This window comes from Oryza sativa, chromosome 2 (assembly GCF_034140825.1).
Source record: "Oryza sativa Japonica Group chromosome 2, ASM3414082v1".
Lineage (NCBI taxonomy): Eukaryota > Viridiplantae > Streptophyta > Magnoliopsida > Poales > Poaceae > Oryza > Oryza sativa.
Window position 1 is genome coordinate 12,990,278 of NC_089036.1, and position 18,118 is coordinate 13,008,395.

The 18,118-nt window shown below is 41.3% G+C and overlaps 1 protein-coding gene across 1 annotated transcript; it reads left to right on the forward strand.

The window, feature by feature from the left end:
• The first annotated feature begins 15,406 nt into the window (after window positions 1–15,406).
• LOC4329175 (obtusifoliol 14-alpha demethylase) lies at window positions 15,407–17,559 on the forward strand. Its single transcript, XM_015768378.3, has 2 exons — window positions 15,407–16,147; window positions 16,245–17,559. Exons 1-2 carry the CDS (start codon window positions 15,665–15,667, stop codon window positions 17,274–17,276), a joined length of 1,515 nt encoding a protein of 504 aa, XP_015623864.1. The 5' UTR covers window positions 15,407–15,664; the 3' UTR covers window positions 17,277–17,559.
• The last annotated feature ends 559 nt before the right edge of the window (window positions 17,560–18,118 follow it).

Genomic DNA, 18,118 nt, shown 5'->3' on the forward strand with positions numbered 1-18,118 from the left:
AGAAAGAAACCAGCCATCCCAGCGTCATCGAGCTTCAAGACAATGGCCGAGAAGACCCTTCGCGAGTTCGCTGCCCCCTCAGCTGAGAATGTGCCCGTTGGGCCTCAAATCAACTTAGGAGACACGGACTTCGATCTAAAGTCTAGCCTTATCACCATGGCGCAGGCTAGCCTGTTCTGTGGCAAGCCAAACAAAGATGCCAGTGCACACTTGCAACAGTTCCAAGAGATCCGCAGCACATATACAGTGAAAGGTGTTAGCCCAGATGCCGTCAGGATCAGGTTGTTTCCCTTCTCCCTCTTAGGGAAGGTGAATGCTGGTATTTCTTAACGACATTACTAGAAATATAATCCTCAGCAATGGCGCAAAAATACTCGTGGTATATTATGGTTACAGATTTCATCCGTAAGCGCACGGATATACCATTGTAGCATTTCACCCGAGAGTATTCCAAGGGTATCGTATTTATTTAATCCCGTGGGAAGATTATAATAGAGAAAACTATACTAATAATTTATATATTACTTGTAATAATCAAAGTCTAAGCAAGGGTTAAGATAATGAATAGGGTAGAGTGACACACAACAAGAGAACTATATACTCTCATAATAAATCATCTAAGCTAAGCTAACCCGTATTGAGCTGTCACCATCAGCGGCCCACCTCGACATATTCGCAGCATATAACCCAAAATAATGATATCCAGAAATCTAAACACCACGCTTAAATCCGTCATATAATTGTGCCTAACCGAACATACCCACCTCCGGTTTCACCCCCTCCTTATGCCAAGTCGGGCAGTCCCCTCTCGTGCCTAGGTAAATCCGGCTACAGCAGAGACCAAAGCTAGGTCCAAACTGCACCATCTCATCTACCCTTACCACGGTATGTCAGCTAGGTTAAGTTATACTCTAGATTCAGCCTGGAGCCCATCTGTCCTGTGGTGAGTACGAGTATATCTTCCAGGGATTCCCGAAAACCAGTCCTTAATTGTCATGGGCATGAGTTCCAGAAATCATGCATGTACCCACGACCCACCATTGAAGCAAATTTTAGTTTAATCAAACCATAACCATGGTGGTACATCAAAATATAATTAAGGACTAAATTATAATGAATGCCATTGTGAGCTAGTTGATCTAAGCATGGCTAAACATTCCTAAACCAATCATCTAGTCAAATATAACCCAAGCTATCAATGGCATAAGATAATCCATAGGATGAGAATAATAGGCATCCATCCCACATGACATTCTAAAACAATGAAATTTGATAGAAAGCAGGGGATTTTGTAAAATAGGCTCAATATGACCAATGATGTATGTATGACTTGCCTTGCTCTTGAGCTGACTAAACCTCGGCAACCACTTCGAAATAAACTGGATCACTAGAACTAACGGAATCTAAACGACAAATAAAGCACACAAGAAATACAAGCAATAAGGCTACTGAAATAGTAAAAGAAACCAATTTTAATGGATTCTATACATTTTAATGGATTCACTGCAATTTGAATGGATTAAAACGGAGCTCGGATTATTCAGTTATGAATTTTACAAGATGAGCTGCATTATTACTAATAACCGAAGAAACCTTTGTCAATTATTATATATTATTGCCCAAAGATAAAAAGATCAATGGAAATAAACCTCCGATAAGCAAGCGTCACGAGTTAGTGACTCAACGAATCAACTTATCGTGCCACGGGACCATCCAAACGGTCTACCGAACCGGCGAACGGAACCGGTGGCTCAGAACGACAACGGGAAACTAAACACGGTTTATGACAGGGACTCGTACGGCAAACGACAGGCCGGTACGAGTTTAGGGCTGCGCCTAAGGCTTTGCAAATCAAGTACCGAGCAACGGCACAGCGGCAAACCACAACGGTGATGCGGGAGGATATAAATTCCTACCAGAGCCAAAAATATTCATACAGATTAAACCCTATACATTTTGGTTGCTCGTAATTCCATTAAACTTTGTCAAATCTTTGTGACTTCTGTAGATACTTTTCATGCTCTATGATCAATATATTATGCACATGCTAAACTTCTACACTAGAAGCTAGCATTTATCCATTCCATCTTTATATCCACCATACCATCATCAAAATAAATTATCCATGATTAAAAATATGCTTTCTTCTCCTAAAAAGAAAATCCTTTCTGAAAAACAAAAGAGAAGGAGGGAAAGGCATGGTTATGAAAGTAATAAACTTATGCTCTCTCAAAATATTGAGCATGTTGATGAAAAAAAAGGAGAATAGCCATGCCCTCTCCTTATTTATAAAAGAAGTATTTTGGAGAAGAGAGTGAGCACAAAGGAGAAGCATTTTCTTTATTTTCCACATTTCATTTCCACCATATATCACACACACACTTTGCACGATCTTGATCTTGAGTATGTCTAGTCATCTATTTTAGTCCAAGTTTTTGACTCAGTAATAAATGTGAATACAAGTATGCCATGTTTGATCCGAGCTAGTGTAGTAGGAATAGAATAGGAGTCTTAGTCCGAGAAGTCTTCGAAAGGATTCGGGTATGGCTCTACTAGCTCTGCTCTCTTTTGTAAAACTTGTACTTTTATTAGATTATTCTTCTTTATACCACTCTGGTATTGTATTACTTTCCGAGTATATGAATACCAACTTTATTATACATCCAAACTATATTGATTATCATGCTAGCTTATCTGGGAAATGCAATGGTGTGGGTATAATGATCGTTTATATGATTGCTCTATGTCATGACGATGATATTAGAGTAGTATTTGGTAATTTAAGCATGGTGTTTAGATTACTGGATATCGTTATTTGGGGTTATATGCTGCGAATATGTCGAGGTGGGCCGCTGATGGTGACAGCTCAATACGGGTATTCCTCCGCACGTGTACATAGTCCTTAGTTACTTTCCTGTGGAGGGTACTCCTCCGTATTTATCCCCGGTTGGATGGTCATGACGAATTATCGTAAGAAAATCGACAATCAGGGGTGGCTTCTCAAAGCACCAGTAGGGCATTGGGAAGAGGGTATTAACTAAGTAATCATATAGCTAGGATGTGTGTATAATGTGTATGTATATTAGAAGTGTAGGAATAGATTCTTTCTGTTTTCTTTCCATTTAGCTTTGATTATTACAAGTAATATATAAATTATTAGTATAGTGAACAATGATCACGTATGAATGTTTGAATTTCCAAAATTTGCATTTAGATCTGAATTTTGAGGTATTCCTTCCAAATGAAATTTCCAGAGCAAAATAAAATAAAATTTTCAACGAAAATTTGCTGTGCCACGACCACATTGACCGTTGGATTCCAATCGCCAAAAGTGGGGCCGATTGGGCTCACTAGGGGTTCGGCCGAACCCCGAGTTCGGACGAACTGGCCAGGCAACCGTCAGCTACCTCCTTTCTTTGAGGCAACGGCTAGTGGGCCCTACAGGTCAGTTATGACCGTTGTGGGCGCACTATTTAAGCCAACCGGCCGGGAGAGGGGAGTTCACCCCATTTCAACTCATTTTCACTCCCCTTCCAAACTTTGCTCTGAAAGTTCATTCAAGCTTTGCAAGTTTGCCTAAAATTCAACATTTTAGTTGCAAACACAAGTTGTCTTGGTGAAGCTAACCGGCGGGTAGAAATCTTGCTACCTTAACCCCCGCTGAGTTAGTCCACTTTCTTGCTCATTTGTGTAGAATGAAGAGACGATTGCCCAGCTTGTTCAACAAGGGAAATCGCCATGACGAGTCCAGTGCTCATTCATCCGCCGACGTCTCAATGGAGATGCTGATGTTCCACCACGCCTCTTGAACGACGCCGACCTCGACCTTGTCGATGATCGGGAGATGCAAGCCTACTATATGCTGAAGGACCGGATGTTTGCTCACACTCGGGCATATGATCCGGAGCTGCTGAAAAAGATAGATATGGATGTTGATTCTCGTACCATTTGGAAAGTTGTTGGATGGCAAAGATTTGTGGTAGTAGATGAGCCTGGCTCTCATTTGCTTTGCAATTTCTGTGCACTTTGAAAGAAATAGAAGATGGAATTTCCTTTCGCTTTTTCCATAAAGAACATAAACTTACATAGAAAGGATTAAGTACACTTCTTTGTTTTCATGATGCCTGTAAGATTGATCTTCGGAAAGGAATTTCTGGGTTCGAGAAAAACAGATTTTGGGAAGACATTTCTGATGCTCTAATTTGCAAGAAACCTAGAACAAATGACATCCATAATCCTACACTTAGGCTTATGCACAACTGGATAGCTATGACTTTGTTTCCTATATCTTAGGCCCATAAGAGAGAATGAATTGATTATCATGTTTGATATGGCTAGAAAGATTAAAGATGCTCCTGTTAAATGTATGATAAGATAATGGTTAGAGAGTATAAGATTCACTGCTCCTGTTGAGTGCACTTCTCTAATTACTCTTATAGCAAACGGACTTGGCGTTATTTCTAATGATCAAATTGCTTATATTTCGACTCCTCATCCCTATGTTGATGAGAATTATTTAGTGCAAGGTCATATTCTTATGCATGGAGTAGATGGGTCTTTGATATTCTTTTTCCCAGGTTGTACAAATGAAATCCTGTTGCCTAATGCAGGATATCATTTGTACAACTGTTGGTATTCCTTAACTTCATAGATAGAATCCGCAAGTGCATGGAAGATACCGATGCAGCATTTACCCGGGAGTATTCTCAGGTATCGATTTCCACATGGAACGGGTGTTACTTCCTTATCAGGTTCGCCCAAGGATACAAAGCTAAAGTGGGACAAGGATAGAGATGATTTCCTAGTGTGAAACAGTGTCCAGGGAAAGCTTAATTTTAATCCTAACGCAATACTTCAGGCACTGGCAACCCGCTGTTCCTAGATGTCGCTCTACTACGTACCTGGACAGGGAGGACTTAAGTGCACTTGAGGGCTGTCACCACCTCTACACCCCTCTCAAACGTACTGTGGGATACGCAACAACCACTGGATATCTAGACACCGCGTTTACGCAATTAATAACTACTCTAGTGCCAATAAAACACTAACGCAATCACTATAAATTAATAGACTATAGTGAACAATGATCCCGTACGCTGATTAGGAACTAACCAAGAAGTAATTCTCACTAAGCAAATCTTAATTACTCAGAATGATATTTCTATTAAAGCAGAGTAATTAACAAGATACATAAGTAAGAGGAGATTATCGACAACTCCGGAATTCCTCCGATTTCTTCTACCTTACTCTCTCCGTAATCTAATATACAATAAAGTACACTAGAGCCTCTTGTTATTCAGCTCATGCTTACAAGTGAGGTTGAGAGGGGGTATTTATAGGTGGAGAACTGCCTTGGGAGTGTGGAGATGCTCCAAGCATCCAAAGAGCATCTTCTCTTTTTTGTTGCCAAGTGTCCAAACTTATGACGGTTTCTACCGGTGAAAACGGCCATAACCGTCATTGGGAAGCGGATTGCTACCAAACTGAACTTGGCCTAGGCCAACAGCCTCCGTGAGGGATCGAACCCGAGACGGCTCCGTTCGCTCCGGTTTTCGGCCTGGACACTCATTTTGGGCCCCTCAATCCATTGGTATTAAAGTTTGGCCCATTTGGAGGTGTTTAATTGGGTTTCTAGGTCCAAAACTCCTTAAGTTTGGATACGAGTTTGATTCTTCTCCTCCTTCATGTATATTCCCTCTCAACTTTGGTAGTTTGTCACATGCATATGAATATACACCAACATTCGTGGAAATTGTTAGAAATAAGCCCTACCACTAGGTTAGATGTTTTATATTTATGGTCTTATGCAGGTATTGACGGTGTTAATTTGGTACTTAACTGCCGTCAACAACAACTGCCATGAGCTAACCATTCCCCTGTAGACCATAGAAAAATCTCGTGCATGTGTATCATACAGGGACACTCGCAACATGGCAAGAAACGAGCGTGAAGGTTCAACATCCTCGACACCCGTGCAGATGTACGAGGCTAACCGGCAGCCAACTGGGGATGCACCCGGATGGTCACAAGCTCCACGCCACAGCACCGGAGGTTCGACCTGGCAGAGTGCCAGTGAGAGCCGATGGCAAGCGCCTCATGACATACACTAGGGGAACTTGAACACTCATTCCCCCAGATCGAGCGGTATGCCTCCATCCCCCGATTGGTGGCATTCAAGTTCCTCCCGTTGGGACTTGGGTGAAATCACGAGGAGGATGGATACCCTCGATATGCAAACGGGAGAAATCCAACACAGCCTCAAGGAACACATAGTGCAAATGCAAGGATGGCAACAGAACGCTGATGCTCAGTTCACCAACATCAACAACCTGATGCAATAACAGCATGATGACCTTCAAGCGTACTTCCGCTTCCAGGGGTTCAATCCTTATCAAGGACCCTGAGAGAAAGTCAAGCTTGGGGGGAGAGATGTCTCCCCCCACTAAGGTAACTTGTATCATTGCATATTTCTATTTCAAAATGCACATTTATCTTTCATTGCATATTATAAACTGAAAACAACATAAAAATACTTGAAAAAAAAGAAAATACCGAAAAGATAGGTTAGATTTTATTATGCTAGGTAAGACAACTTAGTTCTCTTTGTTGAAAATGATGAATTATTGCTCTGTTTTATATCTCTCATATATGGGTTCATGGTTAAGTACTCTCTCAAAAATTGAATAAGAGTAGCCAATAATTATCCGGGAACCTGAGGGAAGTGAGCTGCACTTTGCTAATCTGAGTCTAAGTTGTTGTGAGATTTGAGATAGTAAATAAGAGTTGCTATGATCCTATTCTAAATTTGACTTGAATTCCGGATGTTTTATTTTCCAAAATGATAAACTCATAAAGATCTTCATTTCATATAAATTCCTACCAGAGCCAAAAATATTCATATTGATTAAACCATATATACTTTGGTTGCGTGTAATTCCATTGAACTTTGTCAAATCTTTGTGACTTGTGTAGATACTTTTCATGCTCTATGATCAAGATCATACACCCACAAATATGCACATGCTAAACTTCTATACTGGAAGCTAGCATCCACCCATTCCATTTCGATATCCATTATACCATCATCAAAATAAATTCACCATGCTTAAATGTGCTTTCTTCTCTTAGAAAAGAAAATCCTTTCTGAAAAAAGAAAAAAAAGGAGGGAAAGGCATGTTATGAAAAAAAATAATAAACATATGCTCCCTCAACTATTGAGCATGATGGAAAAAAAGTGTTGCCATGCCCTCTCCATATTTATAAGAGAAGGATTTTGGAAAATAAAGTAAGCACAAAGGAGAAGCATTTTCTTTATATTCCACATTCCATTTCCATCATATCACATACATTTTGCACGATCTTGATCTTGAGTATGTCTAGTCATCTATTTTAGTCAAGTTTTTGATTTAGTAATAAATGAGAATGCAAGTATGCCATATTTGATCCCTACCAAGCTCCACATATCACCCTTAGAGTAGGAGTCAAAAAGGCAAAATTGGTGAGGAATTCACATTCATACACTTTGAGAGATCGAGTGAATCAATTGAGGAACTTAGATTTCTTTTGCAAAATCATTTGAAAACTTTCGGAATAAAAGTTGAATAAAGATAGGGTGATTAGTGCTCTAATTGCTGTTCTGTCTCTCAACTGCTCAAGACAAGAAAAGGCAGTCTCTCGTGGGAATTAGGTGTAAGGGTAAGCCACCGTGCCAAATTTACTTAACTTGAGAGAGAGTACACATACCCTGCATCTGTACATTTGAGATATACAGCATAGTAGCAACTCCTGATCAATAACCAAGTTTAGATTTTCTGTGAGTCCTTTACTCGGGACGAGCAAAGGTTCAAGCTTGGTGGGTTTTGTTGACGGTTGTTATCGATCAGTTTCACCATCAATATAACCAAAATAAGAGAGAACTAGTTATGCTTGCAATGCATATTTATGTTAAAATAAGTTATATTCCACTAGCACTAGGATTCTAACCTCTTGCAGAGAATAAACACAAAATGGAGGAGAATCGACAGCAAAATGGATGATCAATCAGTCAGACGCTTGGGCTGAGAACACTAAATTGACATGACCCAAACAGCCCGAAATTCACAAGTCTGTGGAAAGAGGAAGTCAAGGGGTCCACCAGCCGAAAATGGGCTGGATTGGGCCGGACCCTGGTTCCAACCCTCCTCAGCGCCATCCGATCGAGGGTTTTGCCTGGACAATGTGGATTAGCTCCCAATGACGGTTGGAGGGTATTTCCGACTATTCCAACCGTCACAACCGTCATTGGGAGGCTATAAAAGGAGCTCTCATCCTCCATTTCAACACACACTTCAAGCAAGAAGAATCAAGCTCTCTCTCTAGTTTAGTAGTGTTCTAAAGCTAGTGGAATAGGAATAGAATAGGAGTCTTTGTCCGAGAAGTCTTCGGAAGGATTCGGCTATGCCTCTAGTAGCTCTGCTTTCTTTTGTAAGACTTGTACTTTTATTAGAATATTTTTCTTTATACTACTTTGGTAATGTATTACTTTCCGAGTATATGAATACCAACTTTATTATATATCCAAAGTATATTGATTATGATGCTAGCTTATCTGGGAAATGCAATGGTGTGGGTATAATGATCGTGTATACAACTGCTCTATGTCATGACGATGATATTAGAGTAATATTTGGTAATTTAAGCGTGGTGTTTAGATTTCTGGATATCGTTATTTAGGGTTATATGCTGCGAATATGTAGAGGTGGGCCGCTAATGGTGACAACTCAGTACAGGTATTCCTCCGCGCGTGTATATAATCCTAAGTTACTTTCCTGGGGAGGGTACTCCTCTGTATTTACCCCCGGTTGGATGGTCATGACGGATTATCGTAAGAAACTCGGCAATCAGGGGTGGCTTCTCAAAGCACCAGGAGGGCATTGGAAAGAGGGTATTAGCTATCGTATAATTAGGATGTATGTATAATGTGTATGTATATTAGAAGTGTAGGAACAGATTCTTTCTATTTTCTTACCGCTTAGCTTAGATGATTTATTATGAGAGTATATAGTTCTCTTGCCGTGTGTCACTCTACCCTATTCATTATCTTAACCCTTGCCGTATGAGACATTGATTATTCATTATCTTAACCCTTGCCTAGACATGTGTCTAGTTTCATTAACATCTATATGTATGTGGGCAATGCTAGAAAGTCTTACATTATGAAACGGAGGGAGTATAAATTATTAGTATACGATACCCTTGGAATACTCTCAGGTGAAATACTATAATGGTATATCCGTGCGATTACGGATGAAATCTGTAACCATAATATACCACAAGTATTTCGGTGCCATTGCTGGGAATTATATTTCTAGTAATGTCGTTAACAAATACCAACATATACGTGGTGTCTAGGTTGTTAAGTACCAGTGATTGGTGCGTATCCCATAATTCGTTAGAAGTTGGTGTAAAGATAGTGATAGCCCTCGAGATCACTGTGGTCCTCCCTGTCTGGGTATGGGTAAGGAGTAGAGGGTGTTCTGGTAGCGATAGGATTGCGATAGGATTAAATTAAGCTTTCAGGAGCCTCACTAGAAAATCCTCTCTACCCTTTGCCAATCTTTCCCTTGTGTCCTTGGATGAACTTGAAGAAGAGCTGAACACACACGTTCCCCGTGGAAAATCGATACCTTGGAATACTCCTGAGTAAAGTGCTACATCAGTAATTTCGTGCACTTGCGGATTTTATTTGTGACCGTAAGAAATACCAAAAGCCACCGCCCTTCTCCCACCACCCGTCGGTAGGCCCAGGGGGGAGTGGAGGAGGCCACACCTCTCCACGCCGTCCTTATCTCCACCGGCAAGAGGAGGGAGGAGAGGGGAGAGAGATGAAGAGAGGGGAGATGGGGAGAGAGAAGGAAGAATTGGAGGGGATTGAGGATGACATGTGGGGCCGATGTGTGTCCCACAATTTTTTATTATTGTGTGTGTGAAACTGACATGTGTGTCCCATGGGTGCTTTTTATTTTTCCGGATCGAATTTCCGCGTAAGCGCCACATCAATGCCACGTCAGGTGAAGAGCGACTCAAATTAGCCACGTAGGCACCATGTCAGCTAAAACTGTCGTCCAAACCGCCATGGAACCTATATTGCACCGGTATTGACAGTTGAGGGACCCGTTCTATCTGGTTTTCCGGTTGTAAGACGAAAATCGAATTCGTTGACAAGTTAAGGGACCTCAGATGAACTTATTCCTTCAGGATATGGTAGCCGATACATAACAGTTTTTCCTTGGGCTTAAATCCAAACTGCTCGCCTATTAACTTTTCAGAACTTCATTGCCTCATTTCTTTCCTTCTTTTTTCTCTTTTATTTATCTTGCTTTTTTTCAACTACAAATTGATGAAGACATCCCAGCTACACTTGGCGTAAACAAGGGTGATGGTGTACGTCATACATCACATAAAGAAAATGAAGATGACGTAAACCAAGTTGATGGATTACGTCTCAGTAAGAACGATCAAGCATATCATGGTACAATTATGCGCAGCCATGCTAAGGAAAATACAACAAGAGGTGAACTCGCTATTTTCTCAACTTAACCCAAATTTTAGTGAGAATTTTATACTGCCTAAATGCTCTACCTTTGTATTGCTAAGGTGCACGCCCGAGGACATCATCACTACGATAAGAAGGATGGGTTAAGTTGAGGACTACAAGGGTTACGCCGAGGAGGAATCAGCCCATGCCCAACCAGCAGCTGTTTACGCAAACAAGAAGATGGTTTGCGCTGTAAAGGCTCAACTTCCAAGGCTTGTGTGACCTAGCCAGTCAAGATACGGGGTGCATGGCATACATTGTTGGAAAGAGGGACAACTCGCATCAAACCCCACCTCAATATCATTTTCCAATAAGAAGTTATGCCATTTTTACTGAAGACCGCACATGAACTGAAGGGTTGTGCGCGAACCCGAGAAAACTCTTTGCATTCTCATTTATGTTAGCCTTGACCACTATAACGTGGATTCTTATGTTCACACCTCAACTAGGAGGGATGTTCCTAGTATAAATACCCCTCTACTCCATCCATTTGACAACTTTTGTTCAACTGAAAACCTCATGTATGAAAGATTGCTGAAGACTGCATAAGTGTCTTACCCCTTTGTTCTTGTGAGTTCTTTTAGACATGTGAGAAGGCTCCTCTGGTGCCCCCTAGTTCATGCTCTACAGCTTCCAGCTCGGCTGCACCGTATTGTGTGGATTAGTCTCGGATTGTGGTTCTGTGATTGCTCGGTTTGACGGGTCGGAGTCCAAGAGGCTTCGGATCGTTCTCACCCTCACTACTTGGTCGAATCCAACTTTGGCAGGTATGAAGCTAGTTATTCCAGATCGTGGTTTTGTGATTGCTCGATGTGATGGGTCGGAGTCCAGGAGGCTTCGGATTGTAGCAGGTATAAAGCTAGTTATCATCTTGCTGCTCGCAGCTAGTTACCCTCTTGTGTTCGGTTTATGCCGGCACCCTTTTGCCTTGAACCTACTGCCGTGAAGATTGGGCCACCCCTCGCGAGTATGTTCACATCACAAATATGATAAAACAACATATCCAAACAAGAAATACTCAATTTGGAAGCACCAATGTCTCAAACTACATGAAGACACAACAGCAAAAATAGGGAAGCGTCTAAAAATCGGGCGCCCGACTTTTTTTTGTCAAAAATCGGGCACTGTTGCACCAAGTAGATCGAAAATATTTCTCTAAATAGATTGAAAATGTTTCAAGCTGAAACACAACCAAATTACCTCATGAAACATTTTGCTACAACGTATGAAACAAAGGTTTCAAAAAAATTGGGCGCTGTTTCACCCTATATAAAAACAATATTTCAGCAAATAGTGAGAAATGTTTCAATTCTTAAAAAAAGTGAAACGCGGTCAGATCACTAGATAAACAATTTGTTTCAACGTATGCAACAAACGATTTAAAGCCATTGCAACACTTAAACCCCGTGTACATCAACAAACCACGTATCCATCAAGATGAAATTATTAAATAGTATCAAAAATCCACTACAACATTTGATACATACATACGGAAACATCACAAGTACACTAGCTGAAACATTGTTGGTGGAACAAAAAAGAACGGATCCATTCTAATAATGCATTAACGTGATATGTGGCCAGTTTGTTGCAATGGGCGCGCACGTGGTGGGATGAAAGCCGCGGCGCACCCGATGGATGCGCACGTGCATCGGGCGCCCAATCGCCGGCATTCTCACAAAAATAGGTGCCGAAACTTGCAAGGGCCAAAGCACCTTGAAAACATCTAATTTTTTATTTACTAGAAAAATACACGTGCGTTGCAGCAGGTAAATGCTATTTTAATCCTATTATTGTTATACGGTTTAGCTAGGATGAAATTTACTGTGGGAATTTGCTTCATTATTTTTTTTAGAAAATTATGAGCTACAATTAGGAGCTATAGACCACAATGTTTTTTTAGGTAGGATGAATGTTTGGCTTCTTTAGAGGGGACGGCATCGAATGATAAGCCATAGACCACAACACATGGAGTCATTTTTGTCAAGATTAGTTTTGTATGTAGGACAGCTAACTTCACTGTCCCACGGCTCTATATATTGAATGAAGTCCCTCTCCGTAGTTAATTTCGTTCCGTAGCGTAGCATAGATTAAAAAAGCAGTTTTTTTGTCAAGATTAGTTTGGTATGTACATAGGACAGCTAACTTCGTCCCACGACTCTATATATTAAATGAATTCCCTCTCCATAGTTAATTTTGTTCCTCTCCGTAGTTAATTTCGTTCCGTGGCGTAGCATAGAATAAAAAAGCAGTTTTTTGTCAAGATTAGTTTGGTATGTACATAGGACAGCTAACTTCGCTGTCCCATGACTCTAACTTCGTTGTCCCATGACTCTATATATTGAATGAATTCTCTTTCCGTAGTTAATTTTGTTCCTCTCCGTAGTTAATTTCGTTCCGTGGCGTAGCATAGAATAAAAAAGCAGTTTTTTGTCAAGATTAGTTTGGTATGTACGTAGGACAGCTAACTTCACTGTCCCACGACTCTATATATTGAATGAATTCCCTCTCCGTAGTTAATTTTGTTCTGTAGCTTAGCATAGACTAAAGCAGAGGCTCCAGTTGGGTTGTGGATGTTAAGGATGTTAAGAATAAATCTTAGGAGTTAAGGATGTTACTGCAATCGACAATATTGACACATTAGACAAAGTTACTCCTACAAATAACATAGTACAAAGGAGAGTTGAGATAATCATTTAAGTTATAGTTTATATGTTATTTCTCATGCAAGGTTGTCTTTTCGTGATATGATATTAGACATGCTCTCGCTGCTACAAAATTATGCTTTCCGTATGAATTTTTATTAATTGTTGTCTCCATCGACGGTCACGTGTAGCCTTGGAAGTGTCCTAATGGGCCTTTCTAGCACTCATGTTGGTTCATGTAGAATAGTTTTCATACCACATAAGTTAAAAATCTAATGCGTGCAGCTTGAATTAAATAATGACGATTTCCCAACTCCCTATTTTTGTTAATATGCTTATATACTCCAACGATATCTTTATTCATCTACTATATATTTATAATTTCAGAATATAAAGATGGAGCTTTGTTAATCTAGGTGAGGGGGAGGGGGAATGGGATGTTACTTCGTTTTTTATATAGTTTGCCTTTAAATATAGATCTAATGGCTGAAATAATGATTTTATCGAGGTCAGATGCTTCGTGCTTTTAGAATTTCTGTGATTTTTATTAATTTTTAAGATGTGATATGTAGCTGCTTATGAGAGTAGAATGATATATCAAATGGTTGAAAATAATACGCCTGCCATTTAAGTGTGAAATGATGGTAGGATGTTTTGTTTTTTCTTTCTCATAGAATTTCAAGGATATTTCTTAATTTTTAAGTTGTGACAGGTGATGGTTTGCGTCCTAGATGATACTCCTATTTAGTGTACATATTTATATATAGAATGATTTAAGATGGTATAATTATTATCATTTTTTTATATTGTTTAATGACTGCCACGCTAGGGTCTATGTCCAAACGTATTTCAGTTTTTTCTTTACCTGGCAAAATATATGCAATACCGATCTTGATGTATTTATCTTTGCTGTTATAAAAATTAAAGATGTTTTTATCAATACTTTGATACGTCATCCGTGTATCAGTCGGTTTTTAATTCCGTTCGCTTTTGAAAATACATGCATATCCTTGTTTGAGTCGGTTTTTAAGTTTATTCGATTTTTGGAAATATAGAAAGTGCTCCTAATTGTAGCTCATAATTTTCCAAAAAAAAAATATCCAAGCGATTTCATACAATAAATTTCATCTTAACTAAACCGTATAACAATAATAAGATTAAAATAGTCTTCACTCGTTTTAACGCACGAGTATTTTTTTCTAGTCTAATTAAAAATAAAAATAGTACAAATGAATTTAACGTTGTATATAAATTGAGAATCATAATTATTTATCTATTTAAAATTTAAACTATTTTGTAATGAGTTGTTAGAAAATAGGAGAAAAGGGGACGGTATATGGAATACGTCACATATGTACCTACTCCACTTACGTACGGTGGCATGTACGGCAAGGGAAGGGAAGGGTACAAATTCTGTGAGATATATCTAATAGGGATGTTTTTCTTTTTTCTTAAAATTTCTAGGATTTTTTCTAATTTATTAGAGTGCCACGTGGCGACTTAAAAGCGTTTGTAGAGCGCCACGTGACGGCTTGAGAGCGTTTTTATGAAGTTTAATGCACTTTTAATATATAATAGATAGATAGATTTCTAACGACTTCTTTTGTATTTTCAAAAAGCAAAAAAACTTAAAATCCGACTCAAACAAACGGATTAGTATTTCCAAAAGTGAATGAACTTAAAAACCAACTAAAATACAGATGATGTACCAAAATATATACTAGCAAAAACATCTTAAATTTTTATTTTTGTTCGGCTCGAAGTTAGTTTTCCGTCAAGTACAAGTACATCCAAAACATAGTTCGTATGCAAAAGATATATAGGCTTGTTTTACTGAAGGTGGCTTGAATCGTAACCCATGTTTTTAAATTTTTATTTTTGTTCGGCTCGAAGTTAGTTTTCCGTCAAGTACAAGAACATCAAAACATAGTTCGTATGCAAAAGATATATAGGCTTGTTTTACTGAAGGTGGCTTGAATCGTAACCCATTCAGCTATGGCAAACTTTCCAAAATAGGTGAAATGTGACAAGGAGACTAGCGATGTAGAGCGCTTGACACAAGACGGTTTGCAACCTACCTAAAAGACATATTAACATGCGCCTAACAATATTGTTTGGCCTCTTTAGAGGGGACGACATCGAATGATAAGCCATAGACAACACATGGAGTCATTCTTGTCAAGATTAGTAGGACAGCTAACTTACTGTCCCACGCTCTATATATTGAATGAAGTCTCTCTCTGTAGTTAATTTCATTCCGTAGCGTAGCATAGACTAAAGCAGAGGCAGCAGAGGCTCCAGCCGGGTTGTGATCATGGATCAGTACATGTTCTCCGCCCCACGGCCCTATATATTTATATTGAATGAAATCCGTCTCCGTAGTTAATTTTGTTTCTTAGAGCGTAGTATAGACTAAAGCAGAGGCTCCAGCTGGGTTGTGATCATGGATCACATATTCTCCACCAACGCATGGCTCACCATAGCCCTCGTCTTCATCATTACACTAGCTGCGAAGGTGGTAAGATCATCAGTAACTCTCCCTGCAGAGAAGACGAGCAAGCCGCGGCCTCCGCCGGAGGCGAAAGGTGCTCCTCTGGTTGGGATAATTCCAGCCGTGCTGCGCAGGGGCCTGCAGGCCGTGATCCGCGAGCAGCACAGGGCGCTGGGCAGCGTGTTTACGCTCAGGTCACTTGGGCTTGCGGTGACGTTCCTCGTCGGGCCGGAGTGCTCCGACCACTTCTTCCACGCGCCAGAGTTGGAGATAGCTATCGATGGCTTGTACGAGGTCACCGTGCCCATCTTTGGCAAAGAAGTTGGCTACGACATCGACTTGGACACAAGGAACGAGCAGCATCGCTTCTTCGCCAAGATGCTGAGGCCTGCCAAACTGAGGGGCCATGTTCTTCCCATGGTCTGTGAGATCGAGGCAAGTACATTTTTTTTTTGTCCATTACCTGATCCTATAAATTCAAAGCTCAGATCATGTCTGTTATCATCTCCGTAAACTAATCTTGTTTGTATAGGAATATTTTGGGAAATGGGGAGAGTGTGGCGTGGTTGATCTGATGCAAGAGGTGGATCACGTGCTGATGCTGATCGCGAGCCGGTGCCTGCTCGGGAAGGAGGTCCGGGAGAACATGTTCGACGAGGTTGCCTCACTGTTTCACGAGCTCATGGGAGGTATGCACCTGATCAGCATGTTCTTCCCTTACCTCCCGACGCCGGGGCACCGCCGGCGTGACAAGGCACGCGCGAAGCTCGGGGAGATATTCTCCCAGATCGTCAAGACGCGCAAGATGTCTGGACGTGTTGAGGACGACATGCTGCAGGACCTGATAGACTCGACGTACGGGGACGGCCGTGCCACGACGGACACGGAGGTCACCGGGCTGCTAGTGGCGCTGCTCTTCGCCGGCCACCACACGAGCTCCACGGTCGCCGTCTGGACGGCACTGCGCCTGCTCACCCACCCCGAGCACCTGCGCGCCGTCAGGGCGGAGCAGGAGCGGCTCGTGGCGGCGGCGGAGCAGCAGCGCAGCCACCATGGCGGCGGCGGCGGCGGTGGCATCGACTACGGGGTGCTGCTGCAGATGGACGTCCTGCACCGCTGCATCAAGGAGGCGTTGAGGCTCCACCCGGTCACGCCGATGATCCTCCGGCGCGCGCGCCGGGGCTTCACCGTGCGCGACAAGGAAGGCGGCGAGTACAGCGTCCCTGCCGGGCGGTTGCTGGCGAGCCCCCTGGTGGTCAACACCCTCCTCCCGAACATCTACAAGGACCCTCACGTGTTCGACCCGGACCGGTTCGCCGCCGGGAGGGCGGAGGACAAGGCCGTTGCCGGCGCCCGTGATCTTGCCTACTTGTCGTTCGGCGCCGGGAAGCATGCATGCATGGGCGAGGGCTACGCCTACCAGCAGATAAAAGTGATTTTGAGCCACCTGGTGAGCAATTTCGAGCTCAAATTAGAATCACCTTTCCCCGAAACTGAGGACATGCTTTCCATGAGGCCCAAAGGTAAAGCAATTGTCAGCTATAAGAGACGGACGCTTTCCTGAAATATGCAGGAACGTTGAAGAATGTGGGCAGGTTATTGATAGGAACACATAAATCCATACGAAATTAAATGCCTAAATCAAAAGTTAAAATATAAATTATTTGTCTTTAAAGATATTTCGAGATTGGGAATGTTAGAATTTTAATTTTTATGGCTTTAAAATAAATGCGCTGTTGTCCTGTATATTGTACGGTGGATGTAATTTAATTTAGTCATTCCTCTTGCAATTCGCTCAAATAATTTACGCAGTTTGATAAAGTACAAGTGTGATGTTTATCGCGCTATGTCAGGCCTGCAGAGAGGAAATGTATGGAATTATCGAAATGAGTCGGACCAAACCAATTGCCCTGTCATCTTTAATTTTTTTCCTCGCCAAATGTTTCTCTCTATCGGCGCTGAGAGTCGCTGTCTCGCTGACATCCAGTTCTCCCTCTCAGGTGAAGAGAGATGTTGATTTGCTGTCAAGAACCCTATCTTCCGCTTTAGTTCGATTGTCATACACAGAATGCTGATTTTGACGAGTATATTTGTGACTTCGAATTAAAATTTAGAACTTGGGGCGATGATGTATACTCTCTACACTACTACAAAACATCAAATCGGCACTATAGGTGTCGGAAGTGCTAAAACCAACACCAATAGGCCTTTTCCCACTTCTGCAGGTTGAAATCGCAAAAGACGGCACCTTTAAACAATTATAGGTACCGGTTCTAAATAAGAACCGACACCTATTCTAAGGTGTCGGTTTTCTAAACCGTATCTTTAATATATTATAGGTGTCGGCTTTTAAAAAAACGACACAAACATAAATCGAGCCGAGCCGGCAATCGGATGAGCCGAGCC